We start from the raw sequence: 22,662 nt of genomic DNA, 5'->3' as shown, positions 1-22,662 counted from the left end.
GATGTAGCAACTACAGATTGCCCCTTTAAGTCTATCAAAAGTGTGCGAGTTTGAGCATATGTCCATTAGGCCTATGGATTTATATTTTTTAATCAGCATGAATTAGATTGAGCAATAAAAGCCCCGCTTTTTGCAATCGCTTACATGTAACGGATTACATGTAATCCGTTACTCCCCAACCCTGGGAGTAACAACTAGGGCTGTGGCGGTCACGAAATTTAGTCAGCCGGTGATTGTTAAGCAAATAAGTGTCGGTCTTACGGTAATTGACCGTTAATTAACAAACACATTTAGCATCTCCTGGCTTCCACACACAGCCTACAAGCCATTTAAAAAAAGTATCTAATAAATCCATGTAATATAGCCTACACCTTCACAATGAATCCATTATTTATTTTAGGCAGGTCTAAAGAAGCATGATATGAAGAAAATGTATTCTATTTCAGAAGAAAAGAATAGCATACTCTGAGTTTGTCACGTCCTGACCATAGAAAGCCTGTATTTTCTATGGTAGAATAGGTCAGGGTCGTGACTAGGGGTGTTTAGTCTAGTTTATTATTTATATGTGGGGTTCTAGGTTTATTTTTCTATGTTGGTGTTTGTGTATGATTCCCAATTAGAGGCAGCTGGTAATCGTTGTCTCTAATTGGGGATCATACTTAAGTTGCATTTTTTCCACCTGTGGGTTATGGGATATTGTTTATGTTTAGTTGCCTGTTCGCACTACATTGTCATCACGGGTAGTTTATTCTTTATTTTGTATTAGCTTAAGTTTCACTTTCATTCAAATATGTGGAACTTGAAGTACGCTGCGCCTTGGTCCGAKCATCATTATTACGAACATCGTGACAGAGTTGTCCTTATGTTAATATTAAGTCCTGATCTGGCTATYCCAAATGGCTGTGGGCTACACTAGTTACTTTAGCAAACAAGATATCCTTATAATTCCGTGGTACTATTTTAGATTATTTTACAGTATGAAGAARACAATTGAACAACGCTGAATAAAATATAAATATTTTCTCCAAACGACTTGAGTGCGTGCCCACATGTGGCTATTCTGTGTTGAGTGGTTAACAAAGAAAAGGTACTGCTATATGGTTAATTTAGAGTTATTCATGTAACTTTAGTTTGTTCTACAAACATCGGGCTATATGTTTTTATTTTTAATACATTGTAAGGCTGCATGATGAGACTAATGATAATGCTTGAAAGGCATGAGCTCTGCTTTGTTTTTTTGCGCAGGCRGTACACACTCCAATAGTCTCTCATTCACAATTTGACAAGCACTTGATAATGCCTAAAATTTCATGTTGATAAACTATTYGACTATTTCTTTACATTATATGTGCAGCAATACGCACAAGGCAGTAGGCTATAAGCGCAAATGTTCCATTAGCGGGAAAACACCCTTATCAAAAGTGACCGCAAATGCAATTATGCATGTATAAAGGTGCATTCATATGGGGAAATTATCTCCCCCAAACTTGAAACTCACTCGCTGCTTATATATGCCAGTTAGGCTCTATACCCCTTGTAAAATGGATTAATGTGCTTAATTTTAAGAAGTTATTTGGCCACTTTAGTTGTGATACAAACCTTACTAAAACATATAGGCCTATGGGCTAGGCTACATGAGGTGTGCGAATATGATTCAAACAAGTCACACAAAAAAAGGCATTGTTTCTTATGCTGGGCATCATTCAAGTGATAATATCTAACTCACAAGTGATAGGCTAATACTGTCACCCGTCAGAATATTTTTTTTTTTTTAAATATTGTATTTTTGCATTTTCCGCGTCAGAATATTCTTGATTTAATCTGGTCTTTCCATATACGTGTGACATTTGTTTTGATTTCGAATGGACCATTATCATGCACCTGCATCAAAACAGGGGCAGCGGAAAAAATATAACTAATCTAAGCACATAAATAGTGAATGGACAACGTTTTTCACCGTGGTTTATTTCCATACCAGCCAGGTAGGCTATACTCCTGTTGTAAATATAAGCAATGAGCTTAAATATTAGGAAAGTTGAGAAATAAATATAGTAAGCCTTGTTCCCCGGGCGCCGAAGACGTGGATGTCAATCATGGCAGCCCCCCACATCTCTCTGATTCAGAGGGGTTGGGAAAATGTGGAAGACACATTTTCAGTTGAATGCATTCAGTTGTACAACTGACTTGGTATCCCCCTTTCCCTATAGAAAGCTGATGGGATCATCCTCTTTTTATTAGCGGCCATCACTCTGTTTTCTCCCGCAATCGCATAGCCTATAGAAATGTTGCGCAACATGAGCTCGTGGATTTTCATGAAGTGTTTGATTAGATTTTCAAATACATTTGCATTGATGTCAGAGTGATTAGTGGAACGATACTGCTGAGTACCAGCCAGTTATTAAGTTTGGTAGGCTACTAATGACCAGCAGCAGCATCAGAGCTTCGAGAAGCCAAATTACCGTGACTAAACAGTGATGTGGAGTTTGACTGCCTTCATGATTCGTAACCATAATATGGTCACCGCAACAGCCCTAGTAATTTTGTGCATGAGGCAGAAATGTGACTCGAGTTTCGCCATCAGCTCGAAGACAGTGTCTTAGAAGAGGGGAGAGAGCTGAGGGACGGTCCGACTGCGAGATGCAGACCATCTGATGCTCTTCCTCCGCTGAGACTGGCCATCAGATGCAGGCACTATCAGTCTAGTAAAATAAAGAAACCAAATGATTTAAATGTATGCTCACTCAGCTGTGCCTCACATGTAATACAACAAATTATGATATATTACAAGTGTGATCATGTACCTCAAGTTTTAAAATATAAATTTTTGAATGGTCTGGGATTAGCAGGGAAATTCAAGCATATCCAATATTCAGTGATAATGTATTGGGCCTATAGCCTACTGCACAAATATGTCTTTTTAATAGGTTAATGTTAAAAGGCTTATGTTTTTTAAGTTTAAAAAATCGGAGCGGTAGATCTTGGCCTGCATTTTGACTCAGAAAGTGATTTRGGCTCAGAAAAAGTTGGTGACCACTGCCATAGTAGAATAGTTGACCTATTCAATTGTTCAGCCTGTCACATTCTATGCAAGAAAATAATATTCCTCGAGGTGCATTCAAATTGCGAGTGGCGCACAGGGAGAGAAATAGGAATGCCCAGCCATTGTAGCCTACAACATTCTTAATGCAGTCGCGGGAAAACGCACCTTAGAAAGCAGTTCGATGGCCACTTAAAAGAAGATCACTGAGCATTTTAGTGTTACTAAGCTACACTTCTTTCTCAAATCCAAGAAATGAGTAAAATGCAACATTTTAGAACCTGAGTTTTTAGCAGCGGGTTGGTTTATGCACGTTAGCAGGCGCCAAAGGCGTTAAATGCATAGGGAAGACCGGGGCTAAATGTAACAAGGGTCAGGTGTAACAGGTTGGCCAACATTATATTCACAGTACATGATCCGTGGTTGGCTGAGTGCCAGTGGAARYTTTTTTGGGGGACACGTTCAAGTCATCAATACGTAGCCTAATGTTTAGACTTGAGTGTGTGACCTAGCTAATGATTAGTCCAATGGGGTAAATGGGCAATACTTAGCCTATTTATTTTTTTGCCACTACGCAGTTGAGCTACATCAGGTGATAATAATTGTTGCTAAATAGCACACCTGCCTGATAATATGGACTAATAAGTTATATTGGACTCATTTCTGGAGGGGGAAATTATATTTTAGATGTCAGCATGATTTTATTTTCATTCATTTTGGAGTAGAATGTCCTTTTAAAAAGTCACCAGAACTGAATATATAGCAGTCAATATCCCTCCGCGACCTGTAGTATACTGTGATGTATGCTTTTGTCTGTATATAGTGGCTGTGTGGTCCCAAATCGGGGATTAAGTGGCTCTTTTCCAAGTTTAAAATGATAAACATTGGCCAATCAACATTGGCCATGCTGTCAATGAAGCATGATTTGTGCCYCGCTCAAAACAACTGTTAACTCGGAACTGTGAAAACTTTGACAGTGAGTTCAAGACAACTGGGAAGTCAGGAATAAACGAGTTCCCACTGACAAAATAAGTTCTGAACGGTCATCCAACTCGGAATTGTAAATCCGGCCTCTTTCTCAAGCTACGACCTGAAGATCAATGACGTCATCATGATTCAACCTTGTTTTTTTTTCAAAGTTTCCAGTTGTTTTGAAAGCACCATAAATCCAGAGAATGCCAGACTTTGATGCCAAAATTCGCCCACAATGGACCGCCGCAGCACCTTCCTGTTCAAGTGAGCACAGCACAACAAGGTGAGTCCAAAACTGTATTGTGTGCTGCTGCATAAATGATGTAATATGCCAGGGAGATAGTATTACATTCTCAGCTACAGTATACATAAGTGTATGTTGGGTATTAAGATGTTAGTAGCCCTAATACTTTGGTATATTTACCCTTCTTAATTTATATTATATAGACTACGTCCGTCCTAGTTCGCTCATTAATGTCTTAATCGAAATTACGGATTGCCTCTCATCTGCTTGTCGTCCCCTTATGCCAGAGTTTGTACATTTCAATTGTCAGTAGAAACCACATTTGTTTAAGCAAGTCAGCCATATCAGCTACGTTTTTTTTAAAGGCAGTAAATGAGGCTGAATAAACAGTTTCTCTGCCAGACAAGGCTCTGCTGATAGCCAGGTATAGCAGTGGTAAGGTGTTGGGACAGCTTTATGTAGACCCTAACAGTTTGAGGGCACCATTTGTCACCGTGATAGTGCAATTAATGTATTGTGTAGTGGTTTTGCTGGCATGCATCACACTTTTTGTTTTTACCCAACCAAGATTTACATGCTAAAATCGCCACTGAGAAGGCTAATGTTAACTAGCTGGCTCATCGTTGCCCATGAAAGTTAGGCTTGCCAGCATTTTAGCCAGGTAGCCTAGTACAACTAAAACTAAAAGCGTGTACTGTATGACAGAGTCATAGACCGTTTTGGCAACATGAAAGAGATGAGGATGGCAATGGCTTTTTTTACTTGCACACACACACACACACACACACACACACACACACACACACACACACACACACACACACACACACACACACACACACACACACACACACAGAGAAATCAGTACCATGGACAGCCACATCATATTTAGCTTACGTTGATTAGACGAGTTATTCACAATTTCTGATAAACAAATAAAGGTCTTATATGTTAGATGGTTAAATAAAGAGCAACATGTTTTAATATTATTATATGTGCCCTGGTCCTATAAGAGCTCGTTGTCACTTCCCACGAGCCGGGTTGTGACAAAAACTCACACTCATTCTTATGTTGAATAAATGTATCGTATAGTGTGTGTGTGGCAGGCTTACAATGASGGCAACAAAACAACATTTGAGTGTGCTGACCATGGTGCTAGAGTGGGTACYCAGCTGGAGGTTGAATGTTTGAAGGGGTACGGGACTATAAAACGCTTGGGAACCACTGATCTAGGTCATGTAACTGTTTGTTACATGCAATATGCTTCGTGGACTTTACTGGACAGATGTTGCTCTCCGGTTCTATGATGGAAAAAACTGGTTGAATATATTCTGCCACTGTGTGACTGTTGTCTTCTTATAGTCTCGGCCTTAGGCCTATACAGTATATCAGAGTGGCATATGAACTAACAGGTTATAGAGCAAACATCACAATTATCACAACACATAAGTTGTAATTTGGCTTTTTTCCCCCCTGGCTTGGCTTCTCAAGTGAATTTACCCACACACCGCTACTGCTTAAACTATGATACAGAAAAACGTTTCTTATTGTGATATTATTTCAGTGTTTTTTTTTAAAGTCATCTAGCTTCCTCTTTGGTGAAATAGGACAGCTACCACAGAACTACAAGGAGAAGAAACAGCCTCCCTATTCAAGTCAATTATCCCTTATTGGGTGGACTGGCAGGACTCATTATATTTCTATGCCCACTACTCTTGAGGTCCCATCAGGCTCACCTCTGTTGGGCAGGCATGTTGTAGCACTGTGGTGGGGAAGCCCGTGCCTGTTCGATCCCACTTGTCAGCCATGTGGTTGATCTCTTCCAGCTTCTGCTTGCAGCTCTTTTGGGTGTTCAGCAGCGTCACCTCATAGATCTCCTGGATATCTGTGAAACACATGACGGATACACATTGGAGCATATACAATACTCAGAAATGTCTCTTGAGAGGAAATATGGATGAAAACAGCCACATGACAGGCCTTTCGCTAATTCCGGTGTAAGTTAGCAGACTTTCATTTACTGCAGGTCAACATGCTGCYTTTCAGATGTACATGCAAATGGGGGTCTTGGATTAAACCGACGATCACAGCCTTATTGGTCAAAATAAAATGGGGGCAATTTGTGAAATTAAATCACTGGTAGTGATATTAGATGCCATAGCAGGAGAACATCATTGACATATCTCCAAATGCTCTTGTCAGGTATATCTGGGAAACATTTTAAGGGAAAGAAGCTGAGTAATTCCAAACTCTGTAGTAGTACAATGCAGTTAACTTGCTCTGGATATTTGCATTGCATACGTCGGGAATTCACTCTCACTGAATGCTACTAAACTGAGTTATAAAGTACAAACAACATTATTCTATAGGGTTGTATCAGTGCTAGGCAGGTTCTCAAGGTAAAGAAACCATAAACAAACAAAAAGCAAATAGCTGTAAGCACTAAATAGATCTTCAGCTCTGATCCCAGTCCTTAGCCTTAGCAGCTGATAGATGCTAGATACTAGATGCTTCTTGATCGAGCAGTTGACAATATCTTTGACAAGGAGTCCAAGCTAGACCCATTTGAACAGCTGGTGCCACCAGCAGTCAGTTGTGCGCTGAAGAAGCTTGGTCAAAGCCGTTTTTCATTAAGTCTCAATTATACGGTGAAAATGCAGTTACGAAACTAATTTATTTAATTATTTTATCATTTCATTATGCTAACTAACTTTCCAATTATTTGGTTACCAAAATGTAGTAATAATGATTTACAAAATGTTCAGCAAATCATTCATGTCTTAAATGAAGTTATTATAAAGTGTTACGCCAAAATACTTGATGAACCAGTTCTTGCATAATGTATTAACTGTAAATTGCATTGTAGGCAATAGGCATTGAACAGACTTTCAATCTGTACATACCTAGACAGAGAAGCCTACTCACTTACATAAAACATTGCCTTTGAAGTGGGTCTTTAGCCAATAATCCCCTCCTTGCCAAAGAGACTGGCCTTTTTCTCAACGTTCAACATGCAGCTGGATTCACGGCGGAGTTGCTCATTGGTTGTGGAAAATAACATTAATATTTTGTGTGGAGCCTCGAAAATAGAATTATAATTGTAAAAAAAAAAAAAAAAACATTTAGCTGTTAACTAGGCAAGTTGTATTTTGAAGCTTAAAATCAAAGCTACCGGGTGGCGCAGTGGTCTAAGGCACTGCATCGCAGTGCTAGCTCTGCCACCAGAGACCACCAGGCTCTGTCGCAGCCGGCTGAGACCGGGAGGCCCATGGGGCGGCGCACAATTGGCCTAGCGTCGTCCGGGTTAGGGAGGGATATCCTTGTCTCATCGTGCACTAGCGACTCCTGTGGCGGGCCGGGCGCAGTGCACGCTGACCAGGTCACTAGGTGTACGGTGTTTCCTCCGACACATTGGTGCGGCTGGCTTCCGGGTTGGATGTGCGCTGTGTTAAAAAGCAGTGCGGCTTGGTTGGGTTGTGTTTCAGAGGACGCATGGCTCTCGACGTTTGCCTCTCCCGAGTCCGTACGGGAGTTGCAGCGATGAGACAAGACAGTAACTACTAACAATTGGATACCACGAAATTGGGGAGAAAAAAAAAACTAACAAGTTTTGTGGTTGGAATTGGGGTATGTATTTAGTTTGAGAATTTAGTTGTGAGCTATCAATTTGACAGATTGGTTTCATCTGGACTAACAAAAAATTGTTGTTCAGCAATCGAAAACCAACGAGTTCAGAGGGGAGAAAAATGTGAGTGTTCCAATAATCGTTGTGATTGAAGGATAGCGGGGAGGGTTATCGAATCAGGATCAAATCCTCTGTTCTCCAAGAGCTCATATTTGAAGATACTCAGAGTCAGTATTCATGTCTTAAGAAGAAATAAGCAACTTTGTCATGTATTTTTGTTATACAGAAATAAAACATGCCAAAAAGCTGCTGTGTTGTTCAATGTACAAAACTCCTGACCTACGGTTCACAATGCTCCCACYTAGGCAAAWAGAGTCTGCGAAAAGAACCCTGTGGCTTCAGGCTATTCAGCTTGGGAGAGTGGGAAATGTGGGGACCCAGTGTCCAAGTAGACTACACAAAGCTACATTATACAGTACCAGTCAAAAGTTTGGATACACCTACTCATTCATGGGATTTTATTTGTAATATTTTCTACATTTTAGATTAATAATGAAGACATCAAAACTATGTAGTAGACAAAAAATTAACAGGTGTGTCTTGTTAAAAGTTAATTTGGGGAATTTATTTCCTTCTTAATGCATTTGAGCCAATCAGTTGTGTTGTGACAAGGCAGGGGGGTATACAGAAGACAGCCCCATTTGGTAAAAGACCAAGTCCATATTATGGCAAGAACAGCTCAAATAAGCAAAGAGAAACGACAGTCCATCATTACTTTAAGACATGAAGGTCAGTCAATGAGGAAAATTTCAAGAACTTTGAAAGTTTCTTTAAGTGCATTCGCAAAAGCCATCAAGCGCTATGATGAAACTGGCTCTCACCAGGACCGCCACAGGAAAGGAAAACCCAGAGTTACCTCTGCTGCAGAGGATCAGTTCATTAAATCGAACCCACAAATGCTGATGCTTTAGATACTCAACTAGTCTAAAGGCTAGTTTTATTGCTCCTTTAATCAGAACAACAGTTTTCAGCTGTGCTAACATAATTGAAAAAGGGTTCTCTAATGATCAATTACCCTTTTAAATTATAAACTTGGATTAGCTAATACAACGTGCCATTGGAACACAGGAGTGATGATTGCTGATAATGGGCCTCTGTACGCCTATGTAGATATTCAAAAAAAMAATTTTATCAGCCGTTTCCAGCAACAAAAGACATTTACAACATTACCAATGTCTACACCGTATTTCTGATKAATTTTATGTTTTTTAATGGACAAAATAATTTGCCTTTATTTCAAAAACAAGGACATTTCTAAGTGACCCCAAACCTTTGAACAGTAGTGTATTTTGATTTGTTTAACACTTTTTTGGTTACTACATGATTCCATATGTGTTATTTCATAGTTTGTCTTCACTATTATTCTACAATGTAGAAAATAGTAAAAATAAAGAAAAACCCTTGAATGGGTAGGTGTGTCCAACCTTTGACTGGTACTGTATGTACAAAAGTATGTAGACACCCCTTCAAATTAGTGGATTTGGCTATTTCAGCCACAGGTGTATAAATATACACCAGGTGTATAAATTCGAGCACACAGCAATGCAATCTCTATAGATAAACACTGCCAGTAGAATCGCCTTACTGAAGAGCTCAGTGACTTTCAATGTGGAAGGGTCATAGGATGCCACCTTTCCAACACGTCCTTTGTCAAATTAGCTCTGCTAGAGCTGCCCGGGCAACTGTGAGTGCTGTCATTGTGAAGTGGAAATGTCTAGTAGCAACAACGGCTCAGTCGTGAAGTGGTAGGCCACACAAACTCACAGAACGGGACACAATAACTGTTTGTCGGGAGCTTAATGAAATGGGTTTCCATGACCATGTAGCCGCACACAAGCCTAAGATCACCATGCACAATGCCAAGCGCTGGTTGGAGTGGTGTAAAGCTCGCCYCCATTGGACTCTGGAGCAGTGGAAATTAGTTCTCTGGAGTGATGAATCACACGTCACTATCTGGCAGTCTGGCAGACGAATCTGGGTTTGGCAGATGCCAGGAYAACGATACCCGCCCCAGATGACAGGACAACGCTTGTGCCAACTGTAAAGTGGTGGAGGAGGAATTTTGGTCTGGGGCTGTTTTTCATGGTTCAGGCTAGGCCCCTTAGTTCCAGTGAAGGGAAATCTTAATGCTACAGCATACAATGACATTCTGCTTACAACTTTGTGGCAACAGTTTGGGGAAGGCCCTTTTCTGTTTCAGCATGACAATGCCCCTGTGCAAAAAACGAGGTCCATACGGAAATGGTTTGTCAAGATTGATGTGGAAGAACTTGCCTGGTCTGCACAGAGCTCTGACCTCAACCCCACTGAACACCTTTGGGATAAATTGGAACGCCAACTGCGAGCCAGGCCTAATCACCCAACATCCATGCCGAACCTCACTTATGCTCTTGTGGCTGAATGGAAGCAAGTCCCCACAGCATTGTTACAACATCTAGTGGACAGCCTTCCCAGAAGAGTGGAGGCTGTTATAGCAGCAAAGGGGGGACCAACTCCATGTTAATCCCCATGATTTTGGAATGAGATGTTCAATGGGCAGGTGTCCACATACTTTTGGTCATGTAGTGAATATGTGTGGAAGACATTTAATCACAGGTAAGACATTTAACAAGTTTAGTATAGTCTGTAACTCCATTCACTACTTGTAGCTGTATAGTCCYTTTGTTTGTGTTGCTGGTCTTAGCAAGCTTAATGTACCGGTAGGGAAGCCCTACAATATTATGTTTTTCTAAATAGTGAGAACACTCAGGAGCAGGTAATGTTGAAATGTAATTTTTAGACATGTTGAACTTTTCTTAAATGTATTTTGTAATTGACTAAAACAAGCAGACAAGAAAAAWGTATTTGAAAAAGGTCATGCTTTTGCTGTGAGCCAATGGGGTAACCTAGGTAACCACGGGTTGTTTCCCCACAGGCGGAAGGGGCCACAACGTTCTATCTAATGCRGACAGACTATGGCAGAAAGGCCCGTCTCTTTGGCAATGGCAAGAAGTGGCAAGCAGTGGAATGTTAGCTCAAGAGAATGGTAACCAGACTAGGTATCCACAGCCAAGAGGTGTCATTCACTGCAATACAGGGAAGTAAAGCTATTCAATTTAAACCCTAATCTTTTTGAACAAATTCCACCCAGGAGGATACCTCATTCAAACCCCAACTGTCCTACTTTGAAAAAGTRTGATACAAAACACTCTAGTTTAACACTGATTGGCAAACACCATGTTAATCTACATACAACACAATTTGTAGTAYTTCCCCTCCGGTCTTGTGTGTAATTTAATCCAAAAATAGAGGTTGATGTCTTGCACGTATGTGTATCTTTGTTGTTATAGCAGCTTCAGCTTAAGACACTCACTTTGCCAGAAGGCTATAGCAGGATTCACTTGAGTGGCGGATCCTTGAAATAGAACAGKTTTAGCACTGCTCAGAGACAGTAGGCTGGCATGCAGCCAGGCATGAAGTGTCCTCTTTCTTTGGCACAGTACCATCAGATGTCAGGTCACTGGATGCATTTTCTGCTTCATTTTGTCACATATGGGAGAATAGATCAATTAATTAATTACACACACAAAAAAAATGACATCAGAAAATAATAAGACTTCAAGACGACTGAGTCACAAATAATATTTTCACCATCAAACAGGCAGCAGGTAGCCTAGTGGTTAGAGAGTTGGGATAGTAACCGAAAAGTCACTGGTTCAAACATATGAGCCGACAAGGTGAAAAATCTGTCGTTGTGCCCTTAAGCAAGGCACTAGGCGTACATTTTCTCTCTGGGCACCATCAATTGCAATCTTTAAGGCATTCCTCGTCATTCACCAAACATTTCTTTAGAAAAGCAAACAATATAGGTTTGCACTTAAATGTATTCGTGTTACACTGTTGCCGGTAGGTGCACTTCATTCAGAAGCACTGTGCACCAGGTAGGCAAAGTGTACCTGTACAAAATCATGTACATGTAGACGTTCGTAATTCGTTCATGGTGAGATCTTTAATAATAAACTAGACACATACTGAACAAAAATATAAATGCAACATGTAAAGTGTTGGTCCCATGTTTCATGAGCTGAAATAAAAGATCCCAGAAATGTTCCATATCCACAAAAATATTTGTGCACACATTTGTTTACATCCCTGTTAGTGAGCATTTCTCCTTCACCAAGATAATCCATCCACCTGACAGGTGTGGCATATCAAGTAGCTGATTAATCAACATGATCATTACACTGGTGCACCTTGTGCTGGGGAAAATAGAAGGCCACTAAAATTTGCAGTTTTGTCACACAAAACAATACCACAGATGTCTAAAGTTTTGAGGGAGCATGCAATTGGAAGGCTGACTGCAGCAATGTCCACCAGAGCTGTTGCCAGAAGATTGAATGTTCATTTCTCCACCATAAGCCGCCTCCAATGTTGTTTTAGAGAATTTGTCAGTACGTCCAACCAGCCTCACAACAGCAGACCTCACAACCGCAGACCCCGGGCCTCCACATCTGACTTCTTCACCAGTGGGATTGTCTGAGACGAGCCACCCGGACAGCTGATGAAACTGAGGACTACTTCTGTCRGTAATAAAGCCCTTTTGTGGAGAAAAAACTAATTCTGATTAGCTGGGCCTGGCTCTTCARCAACYGCTGCACCCCTGTGCRTCGCAAGTGCTACACCAACTGATCTATTGTTTTATCAAAGCTTGAGTTTTGAAATGTAATATGGTCTGAGAAGAGCTATATTTTCAGGCCAAGGCATTAGCCAATATGCTGTGATAATGTATTAGGCCCGACTGCGCAAACCTCATTCCTATAGAACTGTTTTRATAAGGTCAATGTTACATTTTTWAAGAAATMTTGGGAAAAAATCTGAGCAGTAAATCTCGGCTTGCATTTTGACTGCGAAAGTGATCTTGACTCAGAAAAGGTTGGTGGCTACTTATATAAAGCAACACATTTCATGCCACCCATTCTGGTTCCAGTATGTATTTGACAATAAAACATACTTATTTTTTATTTTTTAGAAATAATAATAAAAAAACAGGAGGCCTGTCCAAGGGTGGAATCAAGCCATCGACATTGCGATCCGGAAACTGACGCGGCATGCTACCAACTACTCAAGAAAGTCACTTGGGGAAGTCAGTATACTTGCTTACCAGTGTCAGGATCACTACACTACTCCTCCTTTGAAGATACAATATTAGGTTTCATGTAACCATGTGACTGTGAAGCTACCCAAACATTCGCTATCAGGGATGCCGCCTCTTAACTGCCGGTCCTTTCACTTCTGACGTCATAGTAATGAACAAGAGGGAGAGGAGTGTCACGTTCCTGACCTGTTTCTGTGTGTTTTTGTTATGTGTTAGTCGGTCAGGGCGTGAGTGTGGGTGGGCATTCTATGTTATGTGTTTCTATGTTGGTTAATGGGTGACCGATATGGTTCTCAATTAGAGGCAGGTGGTTTTCATCTCCTCTGATTGAGAACCATATTAAGGTAGGTGGTTTCACATTGTTTGTTGTGGGTGGTTGTCTTCCGTGTCTGTGTCTGTTTGCACCACACGGGACTGTTTGTTTGTTGTCGTTCGGTTTTGTGTAGTCTATTCCTGTTCGTGCGTTTCTGTGTTATGTAAGTTCGTTTGTTCAGGTCTGTTGACTCGTGTTTTATTTTTGTAATTCTCAAGTGTTTTCGTATTTGTCTTTATTCTTTAATAAATATCATGTCAAATTACTACGCTGCAAATTGGTCCTCCGATCCTTCTCGCCTCTCCTCGTCTGAGGAGGAGGACCAAAGTAGAAGAGCGTTACAGTGAGCTTTCCAAGGGTGGAATCGAACCACTAACGTTGCAGTCCTGAGACCTGCACGCTACCAACGACTCTAAGAAAGCATGCTCCCTTGGAGGAGGAGTCAGTAAATGTACTTATCAGCGTCAAGGGTCACTACAATATTAGGTTTCATGTAACCATGTGACTGTGAAGCCACCAAAACATTTACCTCTGCCAGAGAACATAGACATSTGGACTCCACTAGCCATACCCTGCTACATTACCTGAGCCATAAAGTAAGTAACTGAAATTCCAAGTCCATTTTTTTCCTCAGAGAAGCATTGAGGAAAATTGGAATTGAATGAATTGAAACAGAATTAACTCCAATCTTGAAAATGGTACGTGCTTCACTCGACCAACGGTTGGGCAATTAACCCTKATTGAAAATTGTTATGAAACCGGGTAAATAGAAATGGAATTGACCCCAATCCTGACAAATGTATTACTCTAGAACAYTGATGGGCAACTGGAACTCAGCCGAATTCACTAATTTTAAGGGATGTCCACACACTTTTAGCACATCCTTTTAGTGTATATTATAGTATATAAACGGTTTTGTGGACAGAATACACATAGTTCTGCACTCTTAGAATTAAGGGTGACTTGAGGAACACTGGGGATATTTGCACGTTTGGGTAGTTGAGAGTTCTTGGAGGAAACTTTGATGTTTCAATGGAGCAAAGGGTTCCTGGAGGAACCTTTTTGCTGCCACGTGCAGAGTATTTTGCCGTTGGATTTGTTGCGCTCTCAGATTCAGAAGAAYATGAAATACAAGTACTATTTTAATATCAATATTGAATAATACAACATTGACCATCAAGCCCATTATATTATGACTGTAGCCTCCAGTTTTAATTAGGAAAAGTTTTTTGTGAACGTATATATATATATTTTTTTTTTTATTAGCTTCAAATGAGGCTTATAGAGATGTAGGAGTTCCTCAAAACCTATGCAAATCCCAATGTTGGAAAAGTTACCACTTTATTTCTYTATGTAATCAGAAATGTTAATATTATTACTATTATATTAGATGATGTAATATGCATAAATATTCAAGGAAAATGTATATTTGCAGTGTACCAACTAAACATGATGAACAGGAATGACATTTACTTTCACGGATGGCCAAAAATAACTKTCTGAAAGTCACGCCTCCAATCTTCTGATAGGCTGCCGCCGCTAAAATATGATAATGTGAGCCCCTCCCATCAGAAAAAGGTTCCAATTTGAACCTTTAAATAGGGGTTCCTCTAAGAATCTTTTCCTCTAAGAATCTGAAAAGGTTCCTCCATAGTGCCATTCTTTTGAACCCCAAAAGGTTATTCGAGGCTCCTTTACGTCTAGATCGTAGACTAAAAAGCACAGTGAAGTGATCAGTGAGCTACACATATACAAACAGCATGAAGTCATGGCCAACAACGCATCATACAAAGCATTTCCATACACCACGGAGCATCAACAAGCTAAAAACGTACAATAATGTAGGTGGACTATTACTATTACTATTGCAGACTTTTCAAAAGAATGGCTACTGCATGTTCAACAAAAGAAACTGAACCCATGACAGGTTATCTGCTGCAGCAGTCCAGAGGTAACCGCGGACAAAACCCAAATMTACATTTAAATTGAGGTTAATGACAACAAGCAAATTTTATTCATCACAAGACGTTAGGAGTACAATGGTTCAGTCCCCAACACGGACYACTGTTTGAGCAAGTCCTTAATACACTGCTAAGAATTAGTATTTTGTTTTGAGTTAGCTGAGAAACTTTGTCAAGTTTGAAAGTCACTACATATTTATGTAACAAACCATTGGCACAAATGCCTCTTTTTGCAATTTATGGATTACAAGCAGGCACATACAAATACACACTTCATTGAACCAAAATGTATGCAAATCCCCTAAACTCATTGAGCGCCAAGTAAATGCTGAATTCTCTTCGTCACAGCCATCTTAAGATTCAATGTAATATTCACACGTTATACTAGCCAACAACACTACACGGCACCMTATTTAGTAATACTTGTATAGGTACCATATTCAGCAACGAACAGATTTAGATTATCTTTATTGTCCTACTGCAGGGAAATTTGGTTGCAGCAGTTCACCCCCCCCCCCCCCACAAAAAAACCACAAATCTGAAACAACAAAACAGGGTAAACACAGCATTAGATTGTGTGATGTGTTTCCCTGTTTTGCCTCTTTTAATTGTAATTCATTTAAATTCAGATATATTATCATATCATAAAATATAAAATGGCCTACCGGTATATGCAACTTACTGTAAAACAGTGAACTGTATTCAAACAATCAAAATGTTTCAAACTCATTTAAATAGTTTGAAACATTTTGATTGTTTGAATACAGTTTAGTAAAACTTTGCTGGTCTCCATGGACATTCTGAGTGCTGCTGGTCCCTTGAAGCAGTGTGCTGTGGGAGCACCAGATGCCCCTGCAACCAAACAGCAAGCCTAATCCTCCGACAATCCGCCTGTTCAACTCCAATACAGACAACGACATTGCACCCTGGGCAGCACACACACTCCGGCAGCTGATTTCTAATGCAGCCCTGCGTCTCAGAATGTGTTTAACGCTGACACGCTGCCAGCAATCCCCTCCGCAACCTCTCTCATACACCCCCACCCAGTGTATACATATGGGTGTCCCCAAATTTCATAGACAGTTGAATCTACCGGCAGGCACTGGCAGTGACATTCTTTGGCATGGGAGAGGTATGGGGGGCCCCTCATTCCTCTCAGTCCCTCTGTGTCTCAGCGTGCTGAGCTGTCTGAGGGATGGGGGGGTTAAGAGGACACTCACGCGTGAAGTGCACACTTGAGCCTGTGAGGACAGCTCAACAGTATATCACTTTAAGTGGTCACATATCACCGGGGTGGAGGGCCACTGGCTTCCACACAGGGAGACATCTTCCCTGGCTTTCGCACACGGGGACAAAACGGGGACAGAAAACAATCCCAAACTGAGGCCATCAGGATAGTCCCTACTCCAGGAGGATACATGCACTATGTAATCTAAAACTCAAGAGCTTGAAACTCAACCACAGCCTGCTGGGGTAGGCCTGATGAAGCAAGGGTGATTTAATAGCCTTTCTGAGATGGCTACAAAATACCGCCTTGGGGAATCACATGTCAAACACGTCCATAGACTTGCTTAAGTCTCAGAGGAGTGTAGCATGTGCATATTCTGACCTGTAGGGTGTCTACCCACACAGCCCAGAGTAGATGAAAACGCACTCTGATGATGAAATTTCACTACCTTATGTTATAAAATACATATGGTAACACTTTACTTAACACCGAGCATCAGAACACGTTATAACACGGTCAGAATCATGTCAGAACAGTTGCCATAACCTGTTATAATATGGTCATTACACATTTAGACCTGTAGTGACATATATTGCATTATTTTATGGCTGGTTATGACATCTACAGTACATAGGTTTTTACACTAACACACAAGGCAAAACATTCCATTACACCATAGCCACGTGTCAGTGAGTGAGTGAGTGAGTGAGTGAGTGAGTGAGTGAGTGAGTGAGTGAGTGAGTGAGTGAGTGAGTGAGTGAGGGTGAGAGATACACAGCAAAAAAGAAACGTCCCTTTTTCAGGACCCTGTCTTTCAAAGATAATTCGTAAAAATCCAAATAACTTCACAGATTTAAAACACTGTTTCCCATGCTTGTTCAATGAACCATAAACAATTAATGAACACGCACCTGTGGAACGGTCGTTAAGACACTAACAGCTTACAGAAGGTAGGCAATTAAGGTCACAGTTATGAAAACTTAGGACACTAGAGGCCTTTCTAGACTCTGAAAAACACCAAAAGAAAGATGGCCAGGGTTCCTGCTCATCAGCGTGAACGTGCCTTAGGCATGCTGCAAGGAGGCATGAGGACCGCAGATGTGGCCATGGCAACACATTTCAATGTCTGTGCTGGGAGACARCTAAGACAGCGCTACAGGGAGACAGGACGGACAGCTGATCATCCTCGCAGTGGCAGACCACGTGTAACAACACCTGCACAGGATCGGTACATCCGAACATCACACCTGCGGGATAGGTACAGGATGGCAACAACAACTGCCCGAGTTACACCAGGAACGCACAATCCCTCCATCAGTGCTCAGACAGTCCGCAATAGGCTGAGAGAGGGTGGACTGAGGGCCTGTAGGCCTGTTGTAAGACAGGTCCTCACCAGACATCACCAGCAACAACGTTGCCTATGGGCACAAACCCACTGTCGCTGGACCAGACAGGACTGGCAAAAAGTGCTCTAAACTGACGAGTCGAGGTTTTGTCTCACCAGGGGTGATGGTCGGATTCGCGTTTATCGTCGAGGATTGGTGATGGAGCGTTACACCGAGGCCTGTACTCTGGAGCGGGATCGATTTGGAGGTGGAGGGTCCGTCATGGTCTGGGGCGGTGTATCACAGCATCATCGGACTGAGCTTGTTGTCATTGCAGGCATCGTAACGCTGTGCGTTACAGGGAAGACATCCTCCTCCCTCATGTGGTACCCTTCCTGCAGGCGTCATCCTGACAGACCCTCCCAGCATGACAATGCCACCAGCCATACTGCTCGTTATGTGCGTGATTTTCCTGCAAGACAGGAATGTCACTGCTCTGCCATGCCAGCGAAGACCCGGATGTCAATCCATTGAGCACGTCTGGGACCTGTTGGATCGGAGGGTGAGGGCTAGGGCCAATCCCCCCAGAAATGTCTGCGGAACTTGCAGGTGCCTTGTTACCCCACACTTCCACCATCTCACAGCAAGAAACTGGCAAATCTGTGCAGACCATGAGGAGGAGATGCACTGCAGTGCTTTATTAAAAAAAATATATATATATAGTATTTCACTTATTATTTTAAGCCTGTACTCGATTGAACTCTGTTATCGTTTTAAAGTCACCATTGGCCTCATGGTGAAATCCCTGAGCTGTTTCCTTCCTCTCCGGCACCTGAGTTAGGAAGGACGCCTGTATCGTTGTAGTGACTGGTTGTATTGATACACCATCGAACGTGTAATTAATAACTTCACCATGCTCAAAGGATATTCAATATTCAATTAAATTATTACCCGTCTACCAAATGGTGCCCTTCTTTAAAGGCATTGGAAAAACCTCCTTGGTCTATGTGGTTCAATCTGTGTTTAAAATTCACTGCTTGACTGGGGGACCTTACGGATAATTGTATGTGTGGGGTACAGAGATGAGGTAGCTATTCAAAAATCATGTTAAAAACTGTTATTGCACACAGAGTTCATGCAATTGACTTGTTAAGCACATTTTTCTCCTGAACATATTTAGGCTCACCATAACAAATGTATTTTATTTTAAATGTTTTTTAAAGACTACATGTAAAGACATTGTATATTTCCCCACTTTTTGTCCCCCCCAACAAAGGGGTTTAATACTTATTGACTTAAGACATTTCAGCTTTTCATTTTTWATTAATTTGTAAAAATGTCTAAACATAATTCCACTTTGACATTATGGGGTATTTTGTGTAGGCCAGTGACACAAAATCTCTATTTAATCCATTTGAAATTCAAGCTGTAACACAACAAAATGTGGAAAAAGTCAAGAGGTGTATGCTAATACATTCTGAAGGCACTGTATCTCTGTGAAATGTRAACGGAGTACCGAGCGTACCACAATCTTTTTATTTTCAAAGCCTTTAACATTTTAATTCAGCTTGTGTCATGCTAATTTAGCTTTTAACAACTTTGCAGACGACCACCACAACATGTAAAATCCCTCAAAAATGCTATGAGAAAGCGTCAGTYCTCAGTGCTTATAATCAGATGTATTAGGTTACGAAATCAGTTTTTGGGGATATAATGTTAATGGTATGTTAGAGAAAGACCTGACTGAACGATTCAGAACATAAAAAATCCTATTGCTCTTGGTAAAATGTATTGGCAACATATTACTTGACAGGCAGTGTCATAACACGCTATGKCACGGTCATAACATGTCATAATGTCATAACAGCTGACAGCTTTGGACACTCTTGGCATTCTCTCAACCAGCTTCATGAGGTAGTCACCTGGAATGCATTTAAATTAACAGGTGTGCCTTGTTAATTTGTGGAATTTATTTCTTTAACTGAATGACAACATACAGTGAGGGAAAAAAGTATTTGATCCCCTGCTGATTTTGTATGTTTGCCCACCGACAAAGAAATGATCAGTCTATAATTTTAATGGTAGGTTTATTTGAACAGTGAGAGACAGAATAACAAAAAAATCCAGAAAAGCGCATGGCAAAAATGTTATAAATTGATTTGCATTTTAATGAGGGAAATAAGTATTTGACCCCTCTGCAAAACATGACTTAGTACTTGGTGGCAAAACCCTTGTTGGCAATCACAGAGGTCAGACGTTTCTTGTAGTTGGCCACCAGGTTTGCACACATCTCAGGAGGGATTTTGTCCCACTCCACTTTGCAGATCTTCCCCAAGTCATTAAGGTTTCGAGGCTGACGTTTGGCAACTCGAACCTTCAGCTCCCTCCACAGATTTTCTATGGGATTAAGGTCTGGAGACTGGCTAGGCCACTCCAGGACCTTAATGTGCTTCTTCTTGAGCCACTCATTTGTTGCCTTGGCCGTGTGTTTTGGGTCATTGTCATACTGGAATACCCATCCATGACCCATTTTCAATGCCCTGGCTGAGGGAAGGAGGTTCTCACCCAAGATTTCCATCGTCCCTTTGAAGCGGTGAAATTGTCCTGTCCCCTTAGCAGAAAAACACCCCAAAAGCATAATGTTTCCACCTCCATGTTTGACGGTGGGGATGGTGTTCTTGGGGTCATAGGCAGCATTCCTCCTCCTCCAAACACGGCGAGTTGAGTTGATGCCAAAGAGGTCKATTTTGGTCTCATCTGACCACAACACTTTCACCCAGTTGTCCTCTGAATCATTCAGATGTTCATTGGCAAACTTCAGACGGGCATGTATATGTGCTTTCTTGAGCAGGGGGACATTGCGGGCGCTGCAGGATTTCAGTCCTTCACGGCGTAGTGTGTTACCAATTGTTTTCTTGGTGACTATGGTCCCAGCAGCCTTGAGATCATTGACAAGATCCTCCCGTGTAGTTCTGGGCTGATTCCTCACCGTTCTCATGATCATTGCAACTCCACGAGGTGAGATCTTGCATGGAGCCCCAGGCCGAGAGAGATTGACAGTTCTTTTGTGTTTCTTCCATTTGCGAATAATCGCATCAACTGTTGTCACCTTCTCACCAAGCTGCTTGGCAATGGTCTTGTAGCCCATTCRAGCCTTGTGTAGGTCTACAATCTTGTCCCTGACATCCTTGGAGAGCTCTTTGGTCTTGGCCATTATGGAGAGTTTGGAATCTGATTGATTGATTGCTTCTGTGGACAGGTGTCTTTTATACAGGTAACAAACTGAGATTAGGAGCACTCCCTTTAAGAGTGTGCTCCTAATCTCAGCTCGTTACCTGTATAAAAGACACCTGGGAGCCAGAAATCTTTCTGATTGAGAGGGTGTCAAATACTTATTTCCCTCATTAAAATGCAAATCAATGTATAACATTTTTGACATGCATTTTTCAGGATTTTTGTTGTTGTTATTCTGTCTCTCACTGTTCAAATAAACCTACCATTAAATGTATAGACTGATCATTTCTTTGTCAGTGGGCAAACGTACAAAATCAGCAGGGGATCAAATACTTTTTCACCCTCACTGTAGACACAATACAATATGGAATTTTATTGAGTAGTTTGGGGTAGGCCTCGTCTCAGAGGAATGCTCGTCGGAGCCAGATGCTGACGACAAGTTATCTTATGCTGGGCAGCTGGCATCAAAACCCCCCCCAAAATAAATAAGTTACTCACCAGGGAGAAGGGACATAGTGGAGCGAAGGTTGGATCTAAATATTGAAGACAAGACAAATAGACGTAAAAGAGAATAACAGAACAAAAGTGCAATTATGCTGTAATGGAAAGTATTACGTGGAACGTTTATTACTGCAAGCACGCAGAGTGCAAGATAAAGTGTAACGTGTCGAGTCTAAATGAGGAGTCTGCATGTATATCTACCCAGCCAAGCATAACGTAATGATATACGCACAAGTAACATTAAACACTGACGCTATCCCATCCCAATGCTGACCTGCTGAATGCCTCAAATTGTTACGCCGATTTGTTGACAAGAAATGCTACATATACACATGCATGATGGCACGTAGAACCCAACCACACATGCTGTCATGCAATTTGTAAGATGTGAAACATTTGCTGCTTCGAAGCCAGTCGTGCATGCGGTAAACGAGCGATAGGGACACACGACAAACAGTGTCTGACCCAAAAGCCAGGTGTAATATGAATTACCACCACATGCATGAGTGTCATTGGAACCTCGGCAACTAAAGTAGCGATTGATAGCTATGTAAGGAGCCATTGCTGAGAAGATGTCAAATAGATTAGGTCTAACGTGAGGTGTAGCAGAGCATAACCAGCGACCTAGTTGCTGGAGAGTGATGGTGAAATTATACCTAATGTAGCTGCCGTGGTTACGGCTTCAGATAAAGGGGAAGATAGCACCTTTATTTTCCTCATCAATCTACACACAATACACCATAAAGCAAAAAAACTGAAATATCACATTTACATAAGTATTCAGACCCTTTACTCAGTACTCTGTTGAAGCACCTTTGGCAGCGATTAGAGCCTCAAGTCTTTTTGGGTATGACGCGACAAGCTAGGCACACCTGTATTTGGGGAGTTTCTCCCATTCTTCTTTGCATATCCTCTCAAGCTGCGTCAGGTTTGATGGGGAGAGTCGCTGCACAGCTATTTTGAGACCTGTCCCGAAGCCACTCCTGTGTTGTCTTGGCCCTGTGCTTAGGGTCGTTGTCCTGTTGGAA

General features: G+C 41.4%; 1 protein-coding gene across 1 annotated transcript in view; it reads right to left on the bottom strand.

Moving 5' to 3' along the window:
• Positions 1-22,662, bottom strand: part of LOC111979957 (disks large 1 tumor suppressor protein-like) — a 102,420-nt gene that overhangs the window by 24,224 nt on the left and 55,534 nt on the right. Inside the window, exon 3 of the mRNA XM_024010652.2 lies at positions 5,990-6,138. Within this exon, the coding sequence (XP_023866420.1) occupies positions 5,990-6,138 (149 nt within the window). The remainder of the gene's footprint in view (positions 1-5,989; positions 6,139-22,662) is intronic.

This window comes from Salvelinus sp. IW2-2015, linkage group LG20 (assembly GCF_002910315.2).
Source record: "Salvelinus sp. IW2-2015 linkage group LG20, ASM291031v2, whole genome shotgun sequence".
Classification (NCBI taxonomy): domain Eukaryota; kingdom Metazoa; phylum Chordata; class Actinopteri; order Salmoniformes; family Salmonidae; genus Salvelinus; species Salvelinus sp. IW2-2015.
The sequence above is the reverse complement of the archived record's forward strand: the minus strand, read 5'-3'. Positions and strand labels throughout refer to the sequence as shown.